General features: G+C 43.3%; 1 protein-coding gene across 1 annotated transcript in view; it reads right to left on the reverse strand.

The window, feature by feature from the left end:
• The window catches only part of LOC307242687 (protocadherin-15-like), a gene marked incomplete at both ends in the record, with an annotated part of 287981 nt that overhangs the window by 207638 nt on the left and 52405 nt on the right, over positions 1-27938 (reverse strand). Inside the window, 4 exon segments of the mRNA XM_080017227.1 lie at positions 1225-1335; positions 2275-2394; positions 12776-12931; positions 18264-18424. Coding sequence (XP_079873353.1) covers positions 1225-1335; positions 2275-2394; positions 12776-12931; positions 18264-18424 — 548 coding nt within the window.

Here is a 27938-nt window from a genome sequence, read left to right on the forward strand (position 1 = left end):
ATAGTATATAATTAAATATCCTGTGATATACTGTATATGTATAATAAAATATCCTGTGCATTTTGTATATTCTGTATATTTTTGTATACAGAATTTGGCTATTTACTGTATGTTCTGTGTTTTTGGCTATTTGTGTATATTTAGCTGTTTTGAATTTTATTTATATTATTTATTTAGTTCTATTTTAATGTAATTTAATATTTCAATGAGTTTCACCACCAATCCTAACCAAGACAAATTTCTCATACATTACAAATGTGATTGTGATTCTGATGGACACTCACGATGAATTTAATTCAGCCTTCCTTCTTGAGATTTAGTGAGACAGGACTTGAATGAAATGAAATGTAGCCTTGCTCAGTTTTTAATGTCTAAAAAGTCTCTTAAAATATGGTGTCACACAGGTGCTTGAGCGTTCCAATACCATTCAACAAAAGAGAAATGTGGCTCCACTGAATACCAACAAGACGCTGCTGAATCGGCTCCGTGCCACCAATTCTCTGTATCCCCAGGCAACAGCCAGGCCTTACACGCTCAAAATAAACAAAACAACAATATAAAATGAAAATGAGCAGACACACATTTATCCAGCATATACCTCTTTCCCACTGCACCAAAGACCTAGTAACACTTGCTAACATCTGGCATTTGTCTAAGTGGAAAAGGTCACACCAGGGTTGTAGTCCTGGGACAAATTACCCTGCAATAGTCACACGTATTTACTGGCTTCGGCTCTGATGGAAACATGACACCCGGGTAGACACGCTCATTTTCGACCCTTTACCAGTGCGATGTGATGCCTGTTGAAGTTCCAGACGTTGGGCTGTTAATAGCGTGAATATCTGTGTAGTATTCCATCATTTCATATCCGATTTAGCATCCAAAATCAGAAGTTATTAACTTTTTTCCCCGCATGCGGGACCATGATCGCTCCCTGGGGACCAAAGCAGGGAACCCCCACGCTCCATGCACGCTCCCAGCCACTCCAGCATCGCCCCAAGCCGGTCTCCCAACCGGAGGAGCGTCTCCGCTCCCCGCCGCTGAAGGAAATCCATTTGGCGCTGCCGGTGTGCAGGTGCGGGCATGGATACTCCATGCTGCTTCTCCTGTTTCTTTCCCCAATCACAATGGATCTGTTTTGTTTTTTTTAAACCGGGTAAACCCCATCATTTTGGTGTAAAAACGGTAATTCATACATATTTTTAGGTAGGTTTCGAGACTTACGTTAGCTTGGACAATCACCAGGTACCGGGTTCTCTCCTCATAATTCAGCCGCTCCGCCAGAACAATGAACCCAGAGAGGGTGTTCGCAACACTCACTGTTTGATTAGAAAGCTGGGTGATGAAGAGAGAGATAGAGAGAGCGAGAGATGAGTAAGACAATATATTTTCAGGGTTGAACATTGGAGAAATTGAAAACAGACAGACATTTAAACATTATTTTACCTGAAAGAGTCTTATTAAAACTTATTTTCACAGATCACTGCACGATTAAGGTTTAAAGTAAAAATTACATGTCACTTTTTCAACCTGAGCCTCAGTGGAGTCGCATGTGGCAATTTACTGTAGCCACCTAAACACCACGATGAATGAACTTTTCAGAAGAAAGAAAACATTTATCACACAGCATTCAAAACGTGTCTTCAGTTCATTCACATTTTTATACATATCCATCATTAAAACACAACTGTGTGTAAACTTCCACGTTGCATTACTCAGAGGTAGCTGCACTCACTACATCACAAATCAGCTTTTCTTTGGTTTTCTAATCACTGGTTAACCTGTTGCTTTGTGATTTACACAGAGTTGCTGGTTGTTGTTTGGGTGCAATTTTTTGTTGTCTTGTACTTTTTTTAAACTTGTGAATAGTTCATTTGAATAACAGTAAACCAGAGCTCTTAACCAATATTCTGGACTGCTGTTTCCACCGTACATAGACATTTTGGTTGATAAGCTGGCGTGATGACTTTTACCAACAATATACATATTTCTATGCTCACTAAAAAAGTTTCCCATTTATTCAAAGGACATTTATCAAGGTATTCAAATGAGTAAATTCTCCGAAGAACCCATTTGACGGCACAAAAATGCCCACACCCTACTGAGTGCAGTGATCTGTGAAAACTCTAAACCCGTCTGTGAGAGTTGCTCAGAGTACAACACCCACCCCACCCCCCAAAACAAAAAATACACACACACACACACACACACACACACACACACTGAACATGTAATTTAAAGAGACATTTCACAAGCTGTGATGTGTTGATGTACCAGATCATTTGGATTGTACTGGATGCCGTATTCTATCTGTCCATTCGGCCCGTCGTCGATATCCGTAGCGCCGTTGTTTCCTGAGAAGCCTGTGAATATGGTGGTCCCGATAGGTGTGAGCTGGAGGAGAATAACATGAAAAAAATAAACATAGGAGAAGGAAAATTTAATAAAATTTCCCCCTCTGAATATAACACTTACATACTTAGAGAACAGAACAGAACCAAATCCTGTGTACAGAGCTATTTTCAACAAAAAACACTCAACTCCATTATGCAATAAATAACTAAATAAAATGCATTTCTATTTGAATTTTTGCAGTTCGCAGTGGTCGGCTAATGCTTTCCTCTGAGGGCTTTTATACCGGGTACAATGCTGATGCAATAACACAAAGTGTGTTGGAGAACCCCGCAGAGAAGCCCACAGAGCCCAAAGGGTCCACAGTTGTGCATACAAGCGCATCCCCCCGACACGGAGCTCCCACGCCCGTGGTACTCCAGTGACACTTTGTGCAGGTGTGAGCCCCTGGTACTCCACCTTTCGAGTGGAGTCAAAGAGGTGTCCACAGATGAGACCACAGAGTCCCTGGATGAGCCCACAGAGGAGCCGACAGAGGGGTCCAAAGAGGAGCCCACAGAATCTACTGAGGAGCCCATAGAGTCCAGAGAAGAGTCCACAGAGAGCCCAGAAACAGGTATAGCTGTTGTGCTTAAAATGTGGTTAGAATTGTGCTTATTATTATGGCCTACAAATAGTTAGTGATGCAAGAGTCGCAAATGATTCGTTCATAGCAAACAAACCCTTTAAATGACTCTGGGAGGCTGGAGTCACTCCGTCAAGAGAGTGAATGTTCGACTCTGAAAATAATGACTGAGGTGAGAGATCTCCCGGGAGCATGCTCTGATCTCGCGATAAGATGGAAGTGAGTACAGATCGAGTGAATGTCGACTTTGAAAATAATGACTGAGGTGAGAGAACTCACGGGAGCATGCTGTGATCTCGCGAGACAGAAGTGAGTACAGATCGAACACGGCTGCGCCCTGCTGCATGGACTAAAACACCAACAATCTGCTCCCCAGACAAATAACAAAGTGAATAGCAAAATATATTTATATATATCTATATAAATTTTAAAAACACTGCGCGAAACCAAAGTCAAGGACTTCGAGGATTATATTGATTTTTATTATAACGAGTACGTGATGGAAGAGGACCAATCTGGCAGATGATCTGATTCCCAGCGGTGTAGAGGTTAGTGTCTTGGATGATATCAACAAGAAGCTGGATATGCTTCGTCTGCTCCTCAGAGACATTTCCAAGATCAAAGCCAGCCTTGACATGGTCAGCGAGATGCAAAAATGCAATGCAGATCTTCGCGTCTCACAGCGAAGATGGAAGTTGTAAAAAAAGAAAATAAAATTATGAAAGAGACTATCCTGGATATACAATCCAGAAGGATGTGGTCAACCTCATCTCCTCTGGGATCCCAGAGAACAGCAGAGAGTCCACAGAAAATATGATGAAAGACTTTCTCCGCACCGTCCTGAAACTCCCGACAGACACCGTGAAGCAGATCACCTGTGACCGGGTTCATCGACTGGGACACCGCGTGGGGAACTGTCCCCGCTCCATCATTGCTAAGTTTGAACACTTCAAGCACATGGAGCTGGTTAAAAGCAAAGTAACCACGCTGGGTATGAACGATTAAATTCCACCAGGAGATCCACGACCAACGGAAGGTGCTGTATCCTGTCCTGAAGGAGAACCGGCAGAAGGGTAAACGCGTATCGATGGTTGTTGATAAACTATATATAGACGGTCTGTTATACCGAGACTCCTTCACCACACCCTGGTTATTTTGATCATTATGTATGTACGTGTATATTCTTATTATTCTGGTTATTATATACTGCAAGATGTAGGAATAGGCATGCTATCCATGTCAGGATTAAAAATATCGCTCACTCTCATCTCACCTTCCTAATTCCCCCTCCCTATTTCTCTCATCATCTCACCTCCCTAATCCCTCTCTCCTTACTTCTCCTATCACTCTCACTCTATTCTGTCTCTCACTATATGTATGTCTTATCCGGCAATGTTCTGTGTTTATCTTTATCTACTTGTCATTTGTTTGTGTAGTTATGTATCCCTACAAACTTCCTACAATGCTATGGCAGTGAAAAGGAATGTAAAGGAGGAAATTCCAGACTTATCTATGGGGAAGCATTGGGAACGGTAGTAAAGCTATTGCCTTGAATGCACTGTGCCATCACCCCCTAACTAGCTTCAATGACACACATTAGGTTTGTTAGTTGATGAACCCCAGCTTCTGTCTACTGCAAGAAATCCACCTCACTGCATCTGAGCACCTCAAACTCAAAGCTAAATGGATTAATGAGATGGTTTCCGCATCATACAACTCAAAAAAAAGAGGTGTCTCTATATTGATCAATAAAAGTATCCCATATCAAAATAAAACCACAATATCAGACCCAGAAGGGCGTTGTATAATGATTAATGGGATATTAGGTAACATCAAATTAACAATAGCTAATATTTATGGCCCCAATGAGGATGACCCAAATTTATATCACAATATATTTTCAAAACTCTTAGAATTCTCTGAATCAATTATCATATTAGGAGGAGACTTCAACACAGTACTGGATCTAAATTTAGACTGCTCTCAAGCCAGAAATATTCACAAATCCTAGTTTCTTTGGACACTATAAAACAATATATGAGTGATCTTGCTCTTGGGGATCGTTGGTGATCAAATATTCCACATTCTAGAGAATACATGTTATTCACCACCCCACCAAAGTTTCTTTAGAATCAACCTTTTCTTAACAAGTAACTCCGCACTGTCCAAAATCACTAATCCTGAAATCCCTCCTATTGTAATTTCCAATCATGGGCCAATTCGTTTGAACCTGATAAATGAAACAAACCGGAACCCTCCCGGCAGGTGGCGGTTAAACACCTCACTTTTGACAGATAAAGAATTTAAACATTAATTTTCCAGAGAATGGACTTCCTTCATTGAACTGAATGACTCCTCAGAAATATCACCATGCTTACTTTAGGAAACAGCTAAGGCAGTTCTAAGAGATAGTATTATTTCATTCTCCACTCACAAGAAAAAGAAAGGACAAGAATGCCAAAATAAACTCGAACAGCGACTATAGGAGTTGCACTCCCAACAGGCCCACTCATCCTCTGAGCAAATCCGAAATGAGATCCGGACAATTACATCTCAACTTGATAGTATCATCCATCAAAAGACACAATTCCTTATGCAATGAACAAGAGCAAATTATTTTGAATTCACTGACAAATCAGGTAAATTTATTGCCAATCAATTGCAAGGTGATAGAGAAAAATCAATTATTACAGCCGTCAAAGACTCGCGGGCTAGAACAACATCAATAAGACATCAATAACATATTAAGAGACTTTTATAATAACCTATATCACTCAGATAATGAATCGAATATATCAAACATTCACTCATACCTTGATAATATTGACCTTCCTAAACTTTCGACAGAGCAGGCTACTACCTTAGATCAATCACTTACTCTTGAAGAACCCAACAATAAATCACCCGGATTGGATGGCTACCCAGCGGAATTTCATAAACACTTCTGGCCACTTATTTCCCCATTATTCATCAGAATGCTTTCAGAGGTCAAGTCAACCTCCACCATCCCTCCGCACATGAATACTGCTCTCATTTCGGTTTTATTCAAACCCAATAAGGACCCAACCCTCACCTCCAGTTATAGACCCATAAGCCTAATTAATTGCGATTTAAAGATTATTAGTAAAACACTCACCAACATAATTGAAAAAGTAATTCCATTCATAATTCACCCACATCAAACAGGCTTTGTCAAGGGCAGACAGTAATCCAGCAATATATGCGCGTTTTTTTCAGTCTGATCAGCATATCTCAAAGGAAACTTAAATACTGTTATTGCCTCTTTAGATGCTGAAAAAGCATTTTACAGAGTTAATTGGACATGTCTATTTTCAACATTCAACAAATGTGGCTTTGGAGAGTCACTCATTCTATGAATCCTGTGCAACTCTTCATCGGCTTCTGTCATCACCAATGGTTACAGCGTTTCACTCAACAACGTGGCTCAAGACAAAGATGTCTGCTCTCCCCTTTACTATTTGCCATCTTTATTGAACCTCTTGCGGCGGCCATCCATCAAAACAATAATACCGTTGACATACAAACTGGAAACTCTGTTCACAAAATCAGATTGTATGCTGACAATATTTTGTTGTACTTACGGAACCCAATATCATCCCAACCGGAAGTGTTCAATCTTACATCGAAATTCTCAGCTATCTCAGATTATTCAAGATTCAAGATTCAAGATTTTTATTTGTCACATACATATACATACTTCCATACATATATGCAGTGAAATGTAATGCAACGCACCCGGTGATAGCACACAATAAGTCCTAGGAAAAAGTACAAAAATAAAATAAAATAAAAAGTAGAAAATTCCCTTCTAATAGACCGACTAACTGACTCCTAAAACGTAATACAGTAAGTGGAATACTTATAGAATAAGATAAAAAATCTATAGAATAAAATACAATAAAAAATAAATTGAAATAAAATGGAATAGGTTGAAGGAATATGGCTATGTATATACTGATATGTGCATTTAAAGTGGCATGTGAATTAAAGTGGCATGTGAATGTGAATAGTGTGAGGTAGTGTTTGGGATAATACAGCACAGTATAAAACAGTACGGCACAGCAATATGGCATCACGAACAACCCTGAACAGTGATACAGTATGCGGTACAGTATGCTACATACAGTACAGTAGGTAGTGGAGCCTAGTGCATGGCTCAGTTAGGACCCCTGGTGAGGTCAGCGTTGACAGTTCTGATGGCTTGAGGGAAGAAACTCCGTCTCAGTCTCTCTGTTCTCGCTGCGTGACTGCGGAGGCGCTTGCCTGACCGCAGCAGCTGAAACAGTCCGTTGTTGGGGTGATGAGGATCCTTCATGATCCTACGGGCTCTGCTACTACACCTCCTGGTGTATAACTCCTGCAAGGGGGGGAGGGTAGTTCCAGTGGTACGTTCAGCTGAACGCACCACCCTCTGCAGGGCCCGCCTGTCCTGAGCAGTACAGTTCCCAAACCAGGCAGTGATGTTGCCTGTCAGGATGCTCTCCACTGCTCCAGAGTAGAAGGACTTGAGGATCCTCACCGAGACCCGGAATTTCCTCAGCTGCCTGAGGTGGTAGAGACGCTGCCTCGCCTTTCTCACCAGAGTGTCTGTGTGAACAGTCCATGTTAAGTCCTCTGTGATGTGGACTCCCAGATATCTGAAGCTGTTCACCCTATCGACAGAAGTCCCATTAATCCACAAGGGCGCGTGCGTCCTCGATTGTGATCCTCGCCTAAAGTCCACAATCAGCTCCTTGGTTTTGCTGACGTTCAGGTGTAGGCTGTTGTCCTGGCACCAGAGTGACAGGTCAGCCACCTCCTCGCGGTAGGCCTTCTCATCGCAGTCGGTGATCAGGCCCACGACCACGGTGTCGTCAGCAAACTTGATGATGGTGTTGGAGCTGGACCTGGCCACACAGTCATGTGTGTACAGGGAGTACAGTAGGGGGCTGAGGACGCAGCCCTGGGGGGATCCTGTATTCAGGGTGAGGGAGCTTGACATGTACTTCCCCACCTTGACCACCTGGGGGCGGCCTGTGAGGAAGTCCAGGATCCAGGTGCACAGCGGAGCATTCAATCCTAGCTCCAACAACTTGACAGCCAGTCTGGTGGGAACTATGGTGTTGAAAGCTGAACTATAATCAATGAACAGCATTCTCACATAGGCCCCCTTCTGGCCATCCAGGTGCGTGAGCGTGGTGTGCAGTACCTGGGAGACCGCGTCATCCGTGGATCTGTTCTGCCGGTACGCGAACTGCAACGGGTCCAAGGTGCGGGGGAGGGAGGCGCAGATATAATCCTTAATCAGCCTCTCGAAACACTTCATGACCACCGAGGTGAGGGCCACCGGACGGTAGTCATTCAGGCAGGTTGGAGAGGCGATCTTCGGGACAGGAACGACGGTGGACCTCTTGAAGCAGGATGGGACCACTGATTCAGCCAGGGAGATGTTGAATATTGTGGTGAACACCGGAGCTAGCTGGTTAGCACAGGTCTTCAGTACTCGTCCCGATATGCCATCTGGGCCCGCAGCTTTCCTGGTGTTCACCCGCATCAGAGCCCTCCTGACCTCGTGCACGGACACTGAGAGTGCGCGCTCGTCCCCAGCGGTGTAGCTCCAATTAGCCGGCGAGCTAGCGGTGCTGCTGCCAGACTCGAACCGCGCATAAAAGGAGTTCAGTTGGTTGGCCAGGGAGGCGTCCACACTCGTGGCTGGGGAGGAGCTGCTCTTGTAGTTTGTTATTGTTCGCAGCCCCTCCCACAAGCGCCTTGTGTCCCCCCGCTCCATCTGCAGCTCCACGGTGTCTCTGTACGTCCGTTTGGCGTCCCTCACCGCCCTCCGCAGATTGTACGACGCCGCTTTGTAATTGTCCATGTTGCCAGATACAAGTCCGTCGTTGTAAGCGGCCGTGCGAGCATTCAGAGCGCAGCGGATGGATTTATCAACCCATGGTTTCTGGTTTGGAAATATCCGAACTTTCACCGTGGGAACGATTTCATCCGCGAGCGTAGCCACAAAACTCACTACAACCTCCGTAAACTCGCTGACGTCACTTGAACTCGCTTGGAACATGTCCCAGTCTACGTCAGTCAGAGCGTCCTGAAGCGCAGCCTCTGATTGGTCCGTCCACCGCTTCACTTCCCTCGTCATCACCAGATCCCGCGCGATCAGAGGCCTGTAAACAGGAAGCAGCGAGATCGCGGCGTGATCTGATTTCCCGAAAGCAGGAAGCGACACGGGCTTGTATCCGTTCTTGTAACGTGTGTAACAACGGTCCAGAGTTCTGTCTCCCCTGGTGGCACACGTGATGTGTTGGTGGAAATTCGGCAGAACTTTTTTCAGGTTGGCCCTGTTAAAGTCCCCAGTCACCACCACAGCCGCGTCGGGATGTCTGTTCTGAAATCCGCACAACACATCGTACAGAACCGACAGAGCTGCGTCGGTGTCCGCTTGCGGTGGGATATAAACGGCTGTAATGATGACCGTGCTGAATTCCCGGGGGAGATAAAATGGACGGCATAGTATGGTCAGCTGTTCCAGGTTCGGCGAGCAGGAGTGGGAGAGGAATTTGGTGTTGTTGGCGTTACACCAGCGGTTGTTTCCCATTAGGCAGACGCCTCCACCTTTGGATTTCCCCGACTCTCCCGTTCTGTCGCCGCGGAACACGGAGAAGGCCTCGGCTGGACGTATGGCTTCATCCGGCACCAGTGGGGTCAGCCCCGACGAGACCGCAGAGCCCCGACGAATTGGACTAAAACCATGGTCTTACCACTCAGTGTGGAGGACTGGTCACACTATCTCCAAAATAATTCACCCCAATCTGGCACAACCCAGATTTCTGGTTAAAAACAGACTAATCTTCAGGTCTTGGAAAAGACAAGGAATTACTCTGGAACACATATTTGAAAACAATTTGCTTATATCCTTCCCAACCTTAACCCAAAGGTATAATATCGGTATAACCACGGCTTCCTTCAATTCCTTCACCTACAGCAGTCTCTAACAGTTTAAATCAAATTGCCGAACAACATCTTACAACCACCTCCGATGACTGAACATCTTACTCTTATCAGTAATTTATAAAATCCCTTTTCCAGAATATACAAACTTTTATTAAAAACAGATGACACTTCATCTTTACCAACCATGGAATGGGAAAGAGCCCCTGCTGTTTCCACTGATATTAACCTGTGGAAGCTAATTTGCAACACCTTTTCTATGACCCGCAATTTCAAAATGCAACTCATATAAAATATAAGATTCTGCACAGAGCTCGTAACACAAAATGTTCAAATGGGTTTTGTGGATAAAGACGTTTGCTCTCACTGTTCCCTTAATACCAGAGATGATTACTTTCATGCCATCTGGCTCTGCCCCACTATCCGAGCGTTCTGGACCAACATCACCAAGAAGCTATCAACCCTTTTGGGCCACAGTATTCCAGACTCCCCAACTGTATGTCTCCTCAGTGACCTCTCCTCAGTTGACCCACCACTTAAACACAACCAACCCATTTTAATCTCCTTAACAATTACCAAGAAAATAATATTACTCAATTGGAAAATCAGAGATTATCTCACCACAGCCCAATGGTTACATTTATAAATTGAATACATTTACATGGAAAAACTTTTGGCAATATCCAAAAACAAGGTTGTTTAATTGAATTAAATATGGGCTAAATTCATCCCTGACATAGCTCCATCAATTAATACTTGAGTCTTCCTAAGTCGGGGCAATGTTGTGGTGTTTTGGGGCATGGGGGGGTCCTCCTGGTCTCGTCGGGGCTCTGCGGTTGGGTGGGTGTGCTCATGGGGAGTTCATGCAGCTGGTGTCCATGTGTTGGTTTGCGGGTTTAGGGCTCGGGTTGGGGGCGCGGGGTGCGGCTTGCGGTCACGCAGCCGAGGTCGGCTGATCGGCTTGCGTGTCCTTCTGCACTCTGTGGGGCGGGTGGACCGTCGTGCTGGGGCTGGTTAGGCGTTTCGATTGGTCCTGTGACCCAGGGGCCTGAGCCTGGCCGGGTGTGCTTGGCGCGGAGCTCACCATGTGGCCTCCTTTTGTGGGGGGAGGACTCCTGTCATCAAAACCGGGCTGCCGGGGTAGATGTTCTCTGGTCCTCCTCGATGTGCTTCTTGTCCGTCCCAAAATTGTAATCCCACTCATATTAGCTTAGAAAACATACACTCGCACACCAATCCTACTCTGAACAACACTTCACCAGACCAGGGTCTGCGGAGCATGAGGGGTGCGAGTTATTCGAGTTCAACTTGCTAGAAGGACTTGCACCCCAATACCCTGCAATTTTAACTCCAATTGCCAACAGCACACATTGAGCACTGGGGTTTTCCGGGGTGGCAGGTCACTGGTGGGTCGGTGTGGGGACATGGTTGGCTGGGGGGTGCCTGGGTGGGCCCCCTGTCAGCTGGGCCGGAGTCCTGGCGGCTTGTGCATGGTGGCTTTTAGCTGCTTGGAGGCACCACGACATAATGACCCTATACACAAGAACCAATTGGGTCCGTCCTCAACACTCACCGGTGGACACCTCACACACACAGACACACACACACAGACACACACACACACACACACACACACACACATACACACACACACACACACACACACACACACACACACACACACACACACACACACACACACACACACACAGACACACACACACACACACACATACACACACACACACACACACACACACACACACACACACACACACACACACACACACACACACACTCACGCACACAACACCAACACCTACTTTGAACAAACCCCAGCACCCTCCTGGTTACATTCCTCTCCTTTTCTTCCTCATTTACTGCCATATAACTATGACTGGAAGAAGCCACATGCGCAATTGCTGTTTCAATTTTCCTGGACTTAATTAACACTGTTGTTTGGTTCTATGTTTATTTGTTACGTCAGTGGTGATTCTCCCTCTCTTGGAGTAGTGATTAGTTGTTTATAGACCATTTATAGAACATGGTAAGCTAGTTCTCCAAATAGGGGGATTGGTGGTGGTTCTGTGAAACATAAAAGTGTGCTCTTGTCTAGTCATCCTACAGGTCGTCCACAGGACAGAGTTATTGCAGCAGTTCTTGATGATTTAAGAATTAATAAAGAGTTGCATTGCAGGTTGAGAAGTGAAACTCCACTTGCAGGCTACTTCAGTTCTAGATGCAATAGCATACAAATACTCCTGTTGTATGCCTAGCATGCTGACATCACAGGTTTAAAAAAATATATGAAAGAAAATGATAATAATAATAATGACTGAGGAGTAAATTAAAGTCCAAGGTACAAAAAAAGGTCAAGGCATTTGGCATAATTCAGAATTGATTCTATTATTATTACATTCCATATTATTCCAGCAAAATAAATCATTTTGATAGAACTAAACCAATTATTGTGAGAATGCCATTACCAACGCAGAGCCGAACCAAGCCTTCTGACTCTCATTCATCGTTCAGTAATTCTTCCCTTGCTCAACGCATGCTCAAGGCATTACACCAACTGAACCAAACAAATGAAAAGATGGAAAATAGAACAACTCATTTTACTGAGTGACTCGTCAAGAAATGATTCTGTAGAAGTAGCCGAACCTTTCATCACTATGTATAGTGGTTCACTCTCAAAGTGAAACTTGTTCTGCAGGAGCTTCTATTCTGTTGAATGTGATGAATTAAGCACATTAGTGCACCCTTGAAATTTTGATCTTGCAACACAAGGGTTAATGACAGTTACATGACATTATTTATTAAGTGGAATTCCCTCACCTCATTGACGGCGACATAGTAGCGTGGCTGCTGAAAGTGAGGCGTGTTGTCATTGCGGTCACGCACCACAATGCGAACCTCATGGAGGATGACAGTGCCCACCAGCTCATTGGTGCACTGGACCTGGACCACAATGGTGGTGATGTAGCTGGGAGGCTGGGAGGAGGAGGAGGTGGAGGAGATGAATGAAAGAGAGAAGTCAAACAACTAATCGAACTGGAACTTTGTTTTTTCTGAAAATCTGAATCTGAATCAGTTTAATCCGTCAAGGATATTCACATAAATGAGGAATTTGTCATGGTGACGATTGGTGTGTTTCTCTCAAGGTGATTAGCATTTGAAACAAAAGATGAACAGTTTGAATAAAATTTTTTTTTATTAAAAATAAAATTTGATTACAAATATTGAAAACTAAACTACTAACTTATAAAATAACAATAAATATGTAAAATAAATAAAATATACACAAGTAGCTGGAAAAATACAGAACAGAAATATATAAAAATTGACAATATACAATGGACGATATGAAAAATAATAGCTATGGGTATAAATTATAACTCTTTCGCAACACATCGTTTCATTTTTTCATGCAATGTCTTCGTCGATTCTAAACCTCCACACCTCCTTTTTATCATTTGGACAATATTGTGGCGATTCGAGGAACATCTGTGTGCCTCTTTGTAAAACACATTGCAGGGTGGCAGAGCTGCAAATGACTGAGCAGGACGAGCAGAGGAGGATGGAGAACACAGATTGTGCTGCTCAAAGACCAACGCCTCAGCCAAAAAGCTGCTGTTCTGTTCCTGTTCCTGTTCCTCCGTATCTCTCTGAGGCATCTGCTTGTTTCTGGAACATTTGGCAGCAGCAGAGCCTGCAGCCCCATGACCTCTAACCCCAGTGGAGATGGTCACATGGTTTAAACTTTTTTCGGGGAATTATTACAGTGAAACAAAGCTGTGAAGTGAATAATTACCTTTATTTATTTTGAATACGTATACTTATCATTTTTGTATTTTGGAGCTCTAATGTTGCACATTGGAAGAAATTGCACTTTGTACTGAACGGATTTTCATTGCAAATAAATTCATTAATAAATTAACACAATTGTACCATTAATGAGGGCTAAAAAGTTGGCAGTGTCCTTAAATGCACGATAGAATGATACAAACAGCGGAAAATCTGAAAAGTCAGAATAACTACATTGTAATTTGAAAGATCCGAGGTTTAACTAGATAATTCCTAAGGGATTAGTTAATACTCCCCAAACAACACTGCGTTCACTTTCCATTTACCAAGTAGTCACATGGTTTATTTTCTGATGCATCAAGATGCATTATGTTACATTACAGAGAAACTACCACTCTGCTGCAACACTCCACTGCAGTCCAATTGCAGTCTAATAAGTAGGCCTTAAAAAAACATGAAATCTCCTTTTCAATATTTCTGACTACAATGTGAGCTTTCATGTTCTTTAAAGGCTTAAACCTTTGCCCCATTGAACTCAAATCAAGCCCAGTGAGAAGCGACAGCAGACTGGTACGTTCTAAATAATGGGAACAGACATTTTTAATAAGGCCTTGGTTGAAAAAGGACCATTACTCTCATGTCACACATTAATTCTGATTTCACGCTACAAACTATTTTAAAACTCCAAACTATCTAACTAAAATTACATCAACTAACAGTAAACTTAAACTTAAATTTAATTGAGAACAAATAACTTGTTTTGTTTATCACACTGCTATTAAAAGGTATGTACATGTTGAGGAGACAGAGCAATATCCACCAGTTTCCAGCTCTCGTAAAAAACTCCCTCCTGGGCTTCCAGCTCATTAAATTCCTATCGACAAATAAACTAAACAATAAACAAGATTCCCTGTACGTCAAGAAATTACCAGCACATATACCCACGTGAATGCAAGTATCTTAATACCATACACTACGTATATAATACAAGCTAAGTGAATTCCTTTAGGTACCAGCTGAAAACATATCTTTTTAACTTTGCCTTTTTAGTCAGAAAGGAGTGAAAGTTTCTGAATGTCTTATTTATTTAAAAAATGTTGCTTGATGCACATGCTGTTTTATTGTTTTTACAATCTGTTAATGTTTAACTTTGTGCACTTCATATTTTTTATATTTATTTTAAATTATTTTTATTTTCTGTGAAGTACTTTGAGTTGCACCTCATGTATGAATTGCGCTATACAAATACAGTTTATTATTATTATTATTATTATTATTATTATTATTATTATTATTATTATTATTAGGTGTTCAACCTGCAGGTACACTGTTAACTACAATACTGAACAGAAAAATGGATATAATGAACAATACTGGGCAATTAGGAAAGAACAAAGGAAAAATAATTCATTAAAAAATAAACACAAGACAAGTATCGAAATAAAAAACAAAATAATTACGTTTGTGAGAGAACAATTTGGACAAGCCATAAGTGATCCAGAATATGTAAGTGCTGCCTGCCATTGACAACTTTTTCGACAATAAAGTCATTAAATGTCCAAAAGAAGAATAGCTTAAAAAAGGAAAAATAATTGCTTCAATCTCTATTAACTGACTAACAGAAACATATTTAAACAAATGGGTGTAAATATCCACGGCTGGCGGAAGCTCTGAATCATATTTAGGACCTTAATTTGACCAGTGCGATAGATCCAAGTCAGTTTAAGCACCACGTACTGGACTACATTTTCCGTGATGATAGTCAGTTCTCCGATAGCGATGCGGAGAACGAAAAAATATTTGCTTGATTTGCACAAGTGACACCTTATTTGGAAGCTCTGATTCTCCACTTTCAAATGATGTAAAAAGAAAAAAATCTCAAAAGTCGCCAAATGACCCTAAAGTAACTTTGTAATCACTATATATAGTGTCTAGTGTTATTTCACGGTAAGCAATTAGGGGTTAAGTGTCTTGCTGTAGTGTCCTTGAGCAAGACACTTAACCCCTAATTGCTCCTGATAGCTGCGTCTGTCGGTGTTTGAATAATTGTAAGCTGTTGTGTTTGCTAAAATGTAATGTAAACATAAAAATATAGTATATATAGTGTATATAGTGTATATAGTATATATATAGCACATAGTATATATATTATATACAGTGTATATAATGTAAATAGTTCAAGTTCAAGTTTAACTTCAAGAGATTATTATAGTGTACTGTATAGAGTGAATACAGTGTATATAGTGTATATAGTATACAGTATATAGTGTATATAGTGTATATAGTATATATAGTGTATATAGTATACAAAGTATATATAGTGTATATAGTATATATAGTGTATATAGTGTATATAGTGTATATAGTATATATAGTATATATAGCGTATATAGTGTATATAGTATAGATAGTGCATATAGTATATATAGTGTATATAGTATATATAGTGTATACAGTATATAAAGGGTGATGAGATGAGATGCTTGACGCTTAGACGGCGCACATGCAGTGTGCAGGTCGCAGTATTGTACGCAGCACACAATACAGACTCGTCAGAGAGCTGGTTGTATGTCCGAACAGTTGTTAAGTGAGGAGTTCCTGTACTGTAAACAATTTGACTTCAGATCCTATTCCACCATAAATAAAAGGGTTAAACTCAGTGGAATAGCACTTAATTGTGAAGAATATTCCATTCATGAAAATACTAGCTTTACTAAAACTTAGACAGAATGGCGTTAATGAACTAGTGTAGGTGTCACATGTGTACCTTCAAATATTACCAATGTAACAAATGTACTTCCAAGATCTGATAATAATGACCTCAGGATTTGTGTCAAATTGAAAAGGAAGTTAACTTACAAAGTTCATTATAAATATCAATATGTTCATACAGATAAAATAAAAACAGCATTGGTATGGTATTTAACAAGTTGTAAAAGGATGTAGAATTTAATGTAGAATAATCCAAGATCCAAAAACCACAAACAACAATGATGAATCTTTGTGCATGGATAATATTGAAAATGCATATTTAAGTTCAAAAGATGAAAATATTCATGAAACATTAACTGAAAAACAACAATGTGGAATGTGCAAGAACACGTGTATCCAATCAGTTTATGTTGTACAGGAAGTGTACAAGTGTGTAAGAGCAGCACTTTGATGACATTTTGTCTGCAGCACCAGCAGAAGGGGACAACCCTGTAACATTGGCAGATGAAACCAATGAAGCAAAATGTTTCCCAGTTATTTTCCCAAACATCAATGGGAACCTTTCATACGTGTTGTCCTTTGATTCAAATCAATCTACATTTGTATCAAGAAATATTGATAAAAATGTATTAAAATCAGCAAAAATTGAAGAACGTCGTCATTACATTGAGTAAACATGTCACTTTGTAACATCACAAACCAATGCTATACAAATATAGCATTGGTCTGAGTGGTCGTAAAAATTGTGACCCGTGTTACATTGCACAGAATCCAGAGAATTGTAATGTGTATCGAACACGACTAAAGTGGACCCTGTGTATGCTGCCTGCAGCTATATACAGTATACATTTATTATTATTATTATTATTATTATTATTATTATTATTATTATTATTATTATTATTATTATTATCAGTGGTCCATCCAAATTGATCCACATACGGAGCAGATACTAGCGAAAAACCAACCAAATTTAGATCATTATTACAGAGACGAGCCAATGCATTTGACCCCGAAATATGTCCAACCCAGCTAAAATGATCTTGAAGACATACTTCAGCATAAGCTACGAACTGGTTGAGGTGTCGTTTAAACAGCTATGTCACAAGGTTTAAATTTCGTCCAAAAACCAAACAACTTTGACCAGAAATATTCAGTTGGTCTTGGTAAACTGACACGTCACACATCTCGTTCTAAAATGAACTACATGAGATTTACAATAAGATGCTTTATGGTGTCAACACATTTTTTACGATGAATATACAGATTCTGATTGAGAAGGTCCAGTTGAACAGAATCCAGTGTGCGGTGTAGACTCGCTCTGTAGTGATTCAATGTTATTAAACTATGGATTTACGTGGTAGATGTCAGGAGATCTTTTCGATCGATATCTTAAATCCATGGTCCACATTACTTTGCCAGATTAATGAAAAATAGAATAAAAAGTAGGCCTGAAAAGCTGTTGTATTCGTCACCACATCCACTCGAAACCACTGAACAAAAGGGCTACCCGTCACTGAGAGTGCAGCTCTATTTCCACAGACAACATGGTGGACACCAATGATCAGTTCTGGTTTATAGGCAAACATGGACGGTTGTATTAAAGGCAGGAGGGTTGCGCTGTGTAGACCGCATAGTGGTTGCTTGGGATGAGCTACCAGGGATGACAGACGGGAGGCCATACGGCGTTCAATTATTATTATTATTATTATTATTATTATTATTATTATTATTATTATCCAATATGATACGGGGGGTAGGGTTGACACTGCCACAGTGCTAATGAGCATTGTGGAGTCGTACTCACATCGCGGTCCAGAACCCGGCCAGTGCTGTTGAGGAACAGCCTCTGCTGGGCGGCATCCAGGATCACCCAGTACTCGTAGTTGTCCAGCAGGGTCAAAGAGATGGTTCTGTCGGGGTCCTTGGCTCTGCCGTTGATCTGCATGTTTTCCACCAGAACTGTACCTGTGAAAAGAAAGGAATGGATGGCATTGGGTCAGTAAAAGCACCTTGAATTAAAATGAAAAAACAAGGTTTAGGGGTAAGGGGTTAGGGGTTGGGGTTAGGTTAGCGAGGGTTAATTCACTTCACTGTCTCACTCCTATGCCATGTTGATGATTATGAGTGTAACCCATAAGCCATTTGAAGAGACATCTATTGCGCATCTTCATGAACATGTCATATTCCATTTACCGGCATATGTTGTTGAGACTGTACTGTGATTAAGCACTGTATAAATACATTTGACTTGACATGTTTTGACAGAGGTGCAGTTCTATGTGTTTTGATTAAGCATGAATACCCAAAAAACTAAATTCTGGTGCAAGTTAAAGTCCTCTATCCAACAATCTTTGGGACGTTATTCGAGGTCCTTTCCTCAAAATCTTCTTTTGAAATTCAGTACATACAATTATGGTTGTTCAATCTGCATTTTTAAGCAATATTATCAATGGAAACTACAAAAAACCATATATGAAATTGTATATCAGAAATACAATATCTATAGTCACTCTTTTCATGGCTTCAGCAACTACCACCAATAACCGGAACTGGTTGGAGATGGGAGCGATATGAAAATTCAGAATGCCAAGATCCCCACTGATGGAATTTGTTAGGTCCAGGACTCTGTAGCAGCTGTCGCAGTCGTAAATGAATTTGTTCCTAGTTTTCTTTCTTATTAAAAAACTTGTTGAGGCCGAACCTTTGGGCCTCCTGTGACTTTTGCAATTAGCTAAATTGGCTGGTTAACAAAACCTCAAATCTGAAGAAATATTAAAAGGGGGTTTTAGAATATGGAGCTGGTTCCCTGTAGAGTGTTGGACATGCCTTCAGTCGAATAAATCTTCAGCATTCATAATTATCGTCCTTAGGGGGCATGGGCGGTGGGGGCGTAGTATCTCCTGGCTTAAATCCAAAACTTTCAGTCAGAGTGAGATTAGACTGACACAGTCGCCTTCTGTGGCTGCCGCAACAAAGCCTCCTGTGATAAGTGCTTGCTTCTAAGAAGGTAATTGAGGCGTGCCTTTTTATAACTAACAGGCAAAACAAAACACCTCAAAGATGAACAAATGTATGTCACAGTTGCTCCAGTGATTAGATGGATTGATATATGGATTGATAGGATTGATATATATTTGACCCCATCCTAGAAACTTACTGTGGCAGTTTCACCTACCACATGCCACCAAGTGGCATTTTCAGGGCCCCTTTGGCACAGAGACACAGAAGATGGGGGTTGTAAACACCAGTTTATTGTAGAGAATGGGCCAGTAGGAATAAGCCAAGAACAGATAGAACATGTTATGACACCTATCCTGAGTGTGTGTGGGGATGGCGGTTTTAACCTGTGGCTCGTTAGACCAACCAACAAGCAACAGGTATGCACCCACCTTGATCCCAATCACCTAGATCCAGGTCAGGTGTGGCTGCTCAACCAGACCATCCCCACACCACATACCCCCTAAACCAACATTAGGTCAGGGAAAATGCTGGCCAAAGCCCACCCCCCCACCAAGCAGAGAACAGAAAAGAAAAAACAGACTTAGACATAGGGTGACTATACCTAAAACACAGACTCTGACCTAGGGTTACTATACCTAAAACAACAGACTCTGACACAGGGTTCCTATACCATAAATAATATAAACACCGGACTCTGAAGCAGGGTTCCAATAACGTAAAAAAACAAATGTCCAAAAAAAAATTAACTGCTCCCCTTCCAGAGGACCTGGTTCCCCGGAACACCATGGTCGACCGGCTTCCTCCTCTACTCTGGAGCTTGGAGACCTGCTGCTGTGCTGCTGCTGTGTTGGCTAGTGAAGGTGTGGCCAGTCTTGGCTGTCGCTGGGGCTGCTTGGAGGTGAAGCCTAACTGTTGGGCTGCTGCTGGTCCCGGCAGTACCTGCTTTAGCTGCCAGCCGTTACCTATGGTTGCTGCTGCGCCTGCTTCTCCCCCGGTCCTCCACTGGACAACCTGGGCGCTGCTGCTGCCAGTCGGGGGAGGGTTGGTGCCGGGGCTGCCCGTTGAACCACTGGTGGCTCCAGGGTTGTCTAACCCTTCTGTGTCCCTTCTCTGTGCCGGAGAGTCCCTGTTCAGGTGCCTCCCACGCACCACCCAAGTGGTGTTTTCAGGGCCGTCCGGCACACCGACACAGAAGATGGGGATTGTAAACACCAGTTAATTGTAGCGAGTGGGCTAGTTGGAATTAGTCAGGAGCAGATAGAACATGTCCTGACACGGACTCCCATCCCGAGTGTGTGTGGGGATGCTGGTTTGAACCTGTTGCTCGTTGGTTGGTCTAATGTGCAACAAGTTCAAGCCGGCATCGGCATATGCATATGCAGCCACCCTGATCCCAATCACCTAGATCCAGGTCATGTGTGGCTGCGCAACCAGACCATCCCCACACCACAATTTCATACCTAGGAGCAGCAGGCTGCCATGTAACGGTGCCCGGATACCATCTCCAGATCTTTAACCAATGCCTTACTCAGGGGCATCGGCAGGGGTGCGTAACCCTGACATGCGTGTCTTGAGAAAGCCGGATCACCCGGAGGAAACCTACGTGAACATGGGACGAATCTGCAGATAGAGCCACAGATAGAGCCCCCAGTCAGATTCAAACCCAGGATGTTAACCACTAAGCCACCGCCACCCGTTGTACAGAATAAGTGGTGCATTTTGATGCCATGTGTCCCAGCAACATGGTTCTGTCGACTCAGATGAAAAGCGGGCGGCTAATCATGGTGAACAGGGTGCCAGGCGGACGGAGAAGAAGGCATGGAAATCAGACATTCAGGCACTACATTGAAAGATGAAACATAGAAAGAAAAGATGATTTATCTGACTAGAGGCTAAGGGAGGATGGCAGCAAGGACTTGCTGTATAGTCAACTAGCAAAAAGTAAATTTATTAAATCAAAGATGCCTCCTGGCTAGCTGGTTAGTGATGAGGATCTGTCTGCTTAAAAAAATATGGAATGGAGATGTTTTTTTAGAACAGCTGCAGTCATCCTTTAAGATGACTGTTTGCAGTTGAATTTACCTCTGCAGACAAGGGGAAATCCACACTCAAATTAAACCAACGAAAAGGCAAAAAATGATATTTGGTGAGCTAGCTTTACCTTTCTCCAAATAATAATACAATAATACAGAGGATTTTATGTTGAATTTCCTTTGCTGCACATCGAAGCTCAGTTCAGCCAAACAACTTCGCACACTCGTCCCGCACGCTTAAGCTAAAAACTTCATCCTGTTCCATTAAAAATCTCCATAAACGGCCTCCGAATTCTATTTCATGTGGAGTATTTCACTGAGCTTATCAATTGGTCACCGTCTTTCACCGATAATTCATAGAATTACTTCCACTACACTTTCAGAAGGCTCAACAGCAAGTTCTACCCTCTCAGAACCCCAACCCCCATAGTGACATCTAGCACCCTCAGCATGCAATTGTGAGTGCTACAGTGCTATTCCATCTATACATTCATAATCCTTAACTACCACAACAGGCACTGCAAAGACACGCCCAGTGGCTATCCTCCATCCCTATTTACTACCACCAAAAGCATATGGCCCTGTCCATTGGCAACGTTAGTGTTTGCATGGTGTACCGATGCCATTTGGGCCGTCTTAGTGCCTACCATTGATTACCAGCTACCACCAATGCCGTACGGGCCTGCAAAGTGGCTAATCCCATAGGCACATCAATCCATGCTCAGGGCCACTGTCTCAGACAGGTCTTGTCGTGGCTACCATCCATCCCTATCTATCATCATGACACCATGGTGGTTACAGTACCTCCCCAACTGATTGACTGAGACCTTTTGGCTATTTCAGGCAAATCCTTTAGAGCTGATGTCAGAGAATTACCTTGTGGTGTGGGGATGGTATGCTTCGTGAGAGAAAAATCATGATCAATGTTAATGGATGATATAACAAAGTAATGACCAAGTAACAACCAAGCGATGTCTAAATGCTGAGGAACATGTTTTTTAGTTAAGCCTGACTCTTTTGCAGGAGATCTGACATTCCTGCACATAATTTTCACAGCTGTTTTAATTGTTATCTCTATTTTTCTAGCTTGTAAAAGGACCATTTGTGTAAACATTCAATGTATGCTTTCCCGGCACCGATACTGATCAGCGTTTTCCTTTGTTATAGCATTTTCTAAGCTGTTACTGAAGGCAAGAGCAAATTACATGGCGAGTCTCAGAATGGAACAAAACCTCTCATGTCTATAAATGCCTCTTCAAGCGAAGCACGGGCGGACTGATGAGAACAATGTTTTGAAGCATCGCTGTATCTTTGTCTTCATTCTGTAGAATAAATATCTTTAATACTCTCAGTTTGTTTTCCTGTAGCGGGCTGGTTAACCTCACCGAACATGCAGTGAGAATTCTCCAACAGCTTTGACCAGCCACACTTGTCCTGGGTCTAGGTAATTGGGGCCCAGGATCAGTGTGGCTGTATACCTGCTGCTGGTTGGTTGGTCGAACGAGCAACAGGTAAATCCCCCATCGGCACACACACACACAGGAGAGGAGCCCTTGTCCTGATACGTGTCCATCTGCTCCTAGCCCATTTTCTACAACAAACTGTGTCTGAAACCCCATCGCCTTTGTCTCTGTGCCGGAGGTCCCTGAAAATGCCACTTGGATGTCATATGGTAGGCAAAACTGCCACAATGGCACCTGAACAGGGACTCTTCGGCACAGGGAAGGGACACAGCAGCAGCCCTCTCCCGACTGGCAGCAGGAGCACCCGGGGTGTCCGGTGGAGGACCGGGGAGAAGCAGCCGCAGCAAGCACCATGGGTAACTGCTGGCAGCTAGCTGCTCCGCCCAGCAGCCACCGGCGGGACCATGCAGCAAGCCATCAGTGTGGCTGTATACCTGTTGCTCAATGGTTGGTCTAACGAGCAACAGGTAAAACCCCCATCCCCACACACACGGGAGAGGAGCCCTTGCATGACACGTGTCCGTCTGCTCCTGGGCTAATTTCACCTAACCCGCTCTCTACAATAAACTGTGTGTCTGAAACCCAGTCGTCAGTGTATCTGTGCTTAAGGTCCCTGAAAATGCCATGTGGGTCGCGTGTGAGAGGCGAAACTGCTACAGACCTTGAATAACAAATTTCAAAATAAGTGATCTAGTTGATTTGGCTAAAACTGGCTGGGGATGGTGGCTCAGGAGGAGGAGCTGGTCGTCTAGTAATCTAATGGTGGCTGGTTCGATCCCAGGCTCCTCCTGCTAGCATGCTGTAGTGTCCTTGAGCAAGACACTTAACCCCTAATCGCTCCTGATGGCTGCGTCCATCGGTGTTTGAATAATTGTAAGTCGCTTTGGATAAAAGCGTCTGCTAAATGTAAAAAAAAAAAACCCACTAACCCCTCTCTTTACTGATCTAATGTGTGACCTGACTGGCAGCCAGGAGCCCTTGCTTCATCTACAAAAACTTTTTCCACTATTCGACTGGTGCGCAACACATTCATATATGTGCCATCTTAACTGTATTCCTGATAAATGCTTTGGTAATAAATAGACAATTTACAGAAATAACAACTTGCCGTTTTATTTTAAAGGAAAAAGTCACAGTTTTGAGGTCGTGCTTTGCAATTGCAATTGCAACGCACCCAGAGATTATGCACAAAAAGTACAAAGACACAATAGCAACGTAATTAAGTAATTAATTAACTAACTAAGCTAACTGAACCAATAAGTAGAAGGACACATAGCTAAGTAAATAAAGTAATTAAATAACTAACTAAACTAACTGATTCCTGCTACCTTATTCACTTAATAAATAGCATAAAATAAGCATAAAAAGGTAATACTGAATGGGGATGCAAAATATAAATAAGAAGAATAGACTATTGTGTATATACAGATATGTACAGTAGAGTGGCATGTGAATAAAGTGAGGTAGTGTGTGCTGAGATATACAGTACAGTATACCACAGTAGGACCCAGCAATACAGTAACAGTACAGTTTGCAGTACAATGTGGAACATACTGCACATTACAGTAATGCAGTGGGGCCTATGTATGTGTCTCAGTGAGTGCCTCTGGTGAGTTCAGCGTTGTCATTATGGCTTGCAGGCCCTCTGCAGTTCCATGTTGCCGGATACAAGACCTTTGTTGTAAGCGGCCGTGCAAGCTTTCAGAGCACCGCAGATGGATTTATCCACACCCAGTTTCTGGATCGGAAATATCCAAACTTTCACCGTGGGAACGATGATATCCGCCAATGTAGCTATGAAGCTCATGGCTACTTGCGTAAACTGGCTGATGTCAGTGGAACTTGATTGCAACATGTCCCAGTCACTCAGAGCATCCTGAAGCGCGGCCTCTGATTGGTTGCAAGGCTTGACCCGTGCTCCGGCGGGTTATCTCCCAAATAGGAGCCTTTCTGTGTGGAGTTTGCATGTTCTCCCCGTGCTCACATGGGGTTTCCTCCACCTCACGTCAGTTAGGACCCCCACCAAAAACATGCACCCATCATCGTCTGACCAGTGATGGACATTTATCACCTGGTCCCCGGTCGCGTCCACGTATGCTGCCCACTGCTCCTGGCTGTGCCCCTGGAGGAAGGACAAGCCAGGATGGGTTAAATGCAGAGGAGCCATTTCACCGGCCACCATCAAAAGCATGTGCATGTGTGTGTGTGTGCAAGCATGTGTTGTAGTGTGGTGTGTTGCGTGATGAATAAAGACTGTTTCTTTCTTTCTTCTTCTTTCTTTCTTGCAAAAAGGAAGTAATGAGATGGTGGCGAGGTTCGATTTCCCAAAAGCAGGGAGCGAAACGGTGTTCTATCCGTTCTTGTACGGTGTGTAGCAATGGTCCAGAGCTCTATCTCCTCTGGTGGCATACGTGATGTGTTGATGGAAATTAGGCAGAACTTTTTTAAGGTTCGCCCTGTTAAAGTCCCCAACCACCACCACAACCGCGTCGGCTTGTTTGTTTTGAAGTCCGCACAACATATCATACGGGTCCGATAGTGCTGTGTCAGTGTCTGCTTGCGATGGAATATAAACAGCTGTGATGATGACCATGTTGAATTCCCGGAGGAGGTAGTATGGATTGCACGGTCAGCTGTTCCAGGTTTGGCAAGCAGGAGCAGGAGCGAGCCTCAATGTTGTTGTTTATCATGAGGCAGACACCTACACCTTTGGATTTCCCCGGCTCCTCAGACCTGTCAGCGCAGAACACAAAGAAGGCCTCAGCTGGACGTATGGCTTGGTCCGCCAACAGTTTCCCGTGGGAATGTAATCCTTGCTCAAAGGTCATCCATCTTGTTCCCCAGGGACTGGACATTGGCAAGGAGGATGCTGAGCAGAGTTGGACCGTAAGGTTGCATCCTCATTCTGATCCGATTGTTTACCGCAGTGCTTCCTCCATCGGCGCACCAATGGAAAAGTGACTGCATTGAAGTTATTGTCTTTGTGATCGTGTTGGCACATAGAATCTCCGCCAGCCACTCTGGATCCGTGGATTAAATGTCCCAAAGTTGTTCTTCCAGGGATTTTTTTTATATCCACGAGTGCATTGCGGTTGTAGTAAATGACTGCCGATGAGTTTAAGACGGACATAGCGATAAAAAGCAATGATAAAATGTGCGTAATCACACAACACACCACAAGGGGCAGAGCCAAGCAGCACACAGGTGACATGGCATCAGCCCTCTAACCAATTATTATGTTAATATTGGTACATGTCATGGGCGGGCCGGCCGTCCGACATCTGAAGGGACAGCGCAGTGTGGGCCAGGCCAGCTTTTGGTAGTGCGGCCCTTCTGGCATTTGCCCAAATGCCAGATGGCCAATCTGTCACTGGCTCCTCTACTGTGTCTACATGCAGGGACCCTCTGACATCACATTTAATCCTCTTCTGTGCTGAGAATCCCCTTTCACACACAGCAGAGGACACAGGGAGGACGAGCATAATGTGCACGAGATGTAGGCATGATCATGTTTTGATTCAGGGTGTGCACGGAAATGAGGGGCTATTCAAAGACGGTGTAATTGTGAGAGAGAGAGCTGGGCAAGAAGGGGTTAAGTGCGCTGCCCACAGCTCTACTGTGATATAAGATTTTACACATCAATGTTGATATTCTGCCACAAATAAATCAATGTATGGGAAACACTGTGAGAGCCTCAGCTGTCCATCTCTCTCTATCTCACTCACTAACATGCACGCACGCACACACACACACACACACACACACACACACACAGACACACACACACACACACACACACACACACACACACACACACACACACGCACACACATGCATTCTCGCTGTCTCTAGTGTTTCAGTGTTTTAGCAGCATTGTCTCCAAAAATGGTCCCAAAATGTTACTTAATTGTTGCAGTCTGGAGCCCTGCGGTAAGTGTTAACCTCTTTAACCTCTCAAAGGCTTCCTCCATTAGATCCCCCATTAGAAAAGAGCTGTTAACTCCTTGGAATACACAACTTGCTCCCGCTAGAAAAACAGCACCATGTTAGGTCTCAAGGTGGTGGACAACCTCCAGTCCCTCATCTTACCCTCACCCAAATTTACCATTACATCACCAGGCCTGTACTGTGGTTTTCTGACCCTCCCATACAAAGCCGATAGTTCTATTTCTTTGCTAACAGGACACAAATTAGCCTCTATGCGCTTGCTTTGAACTGCACCCAGTGCACGGAACACTTGGTTATGACCCTGGGCAAGTCTGAGCCTAAAAACTGACATGAATGAATGTGGTAACACATTGTATCTTCACTTCTTCCACTGGCTGAGGTTTTGCAGGGTTGGAAGCACATTATGGGTTGCTCCAAGGGGAAACAGTGTAAAATTGTCTCCATACGTCTCAGCTCAAACTGCCACTGAATCTGACCAACAACCATCTGCCTGCTCTCTCACAATGTCCTATCTTCAAGATTTCCACACATTATCTGAGGCTGCCCTCCTCCTTTGAACCTGACCTACTATGAAGAAAGAAGAAACAGTCTTTATTCGTCACGCAACACACCACACTACAACACACACACACACACACACACACACACACACACACACACACACACACACACAAACACACACACACACACACACACACACACACACATTTAAACCATCCTGGCTTGTCCTTCCTCCGGGGGCACAGCCAGGAGCAGTGGGCAGCATACGTGGACACACCCGGGGACCAGGTGATAAGTGTCCATCGCTGGTCAGACGATGATGGGTGCATGTTTTTTAGTGGGGGTCCTTACTGACGTGAGGTGGAGGAAACCCCATGTGAGCACGGGGAGAACATGCAAACTCCACACAGAAAGGCTCCTATTTGGGAGATAACCCACCGGTGCCAAGAGCGCCCCAGGCGGGACCCAGGACCCAGGACCTTCTTGCTATGAGGCAGCAGTGCAATTCACTGCGCCACCGTGCCACATGTCATTATGTTCAAGTGCTTGAAGAGGTGGCTGGACTTCCCTGCT

Source organism: Zeus faber, assembly GCF_960531495.2.
Source record: "Zeus faber genome assembly, chromosome: 16".
Classification (NCBI taxonomy): Eukaryota; Metazoa; Chordata; class Actinopteri; order Zeiformes; family Zeidae; genus Zeus; species Zeus faber.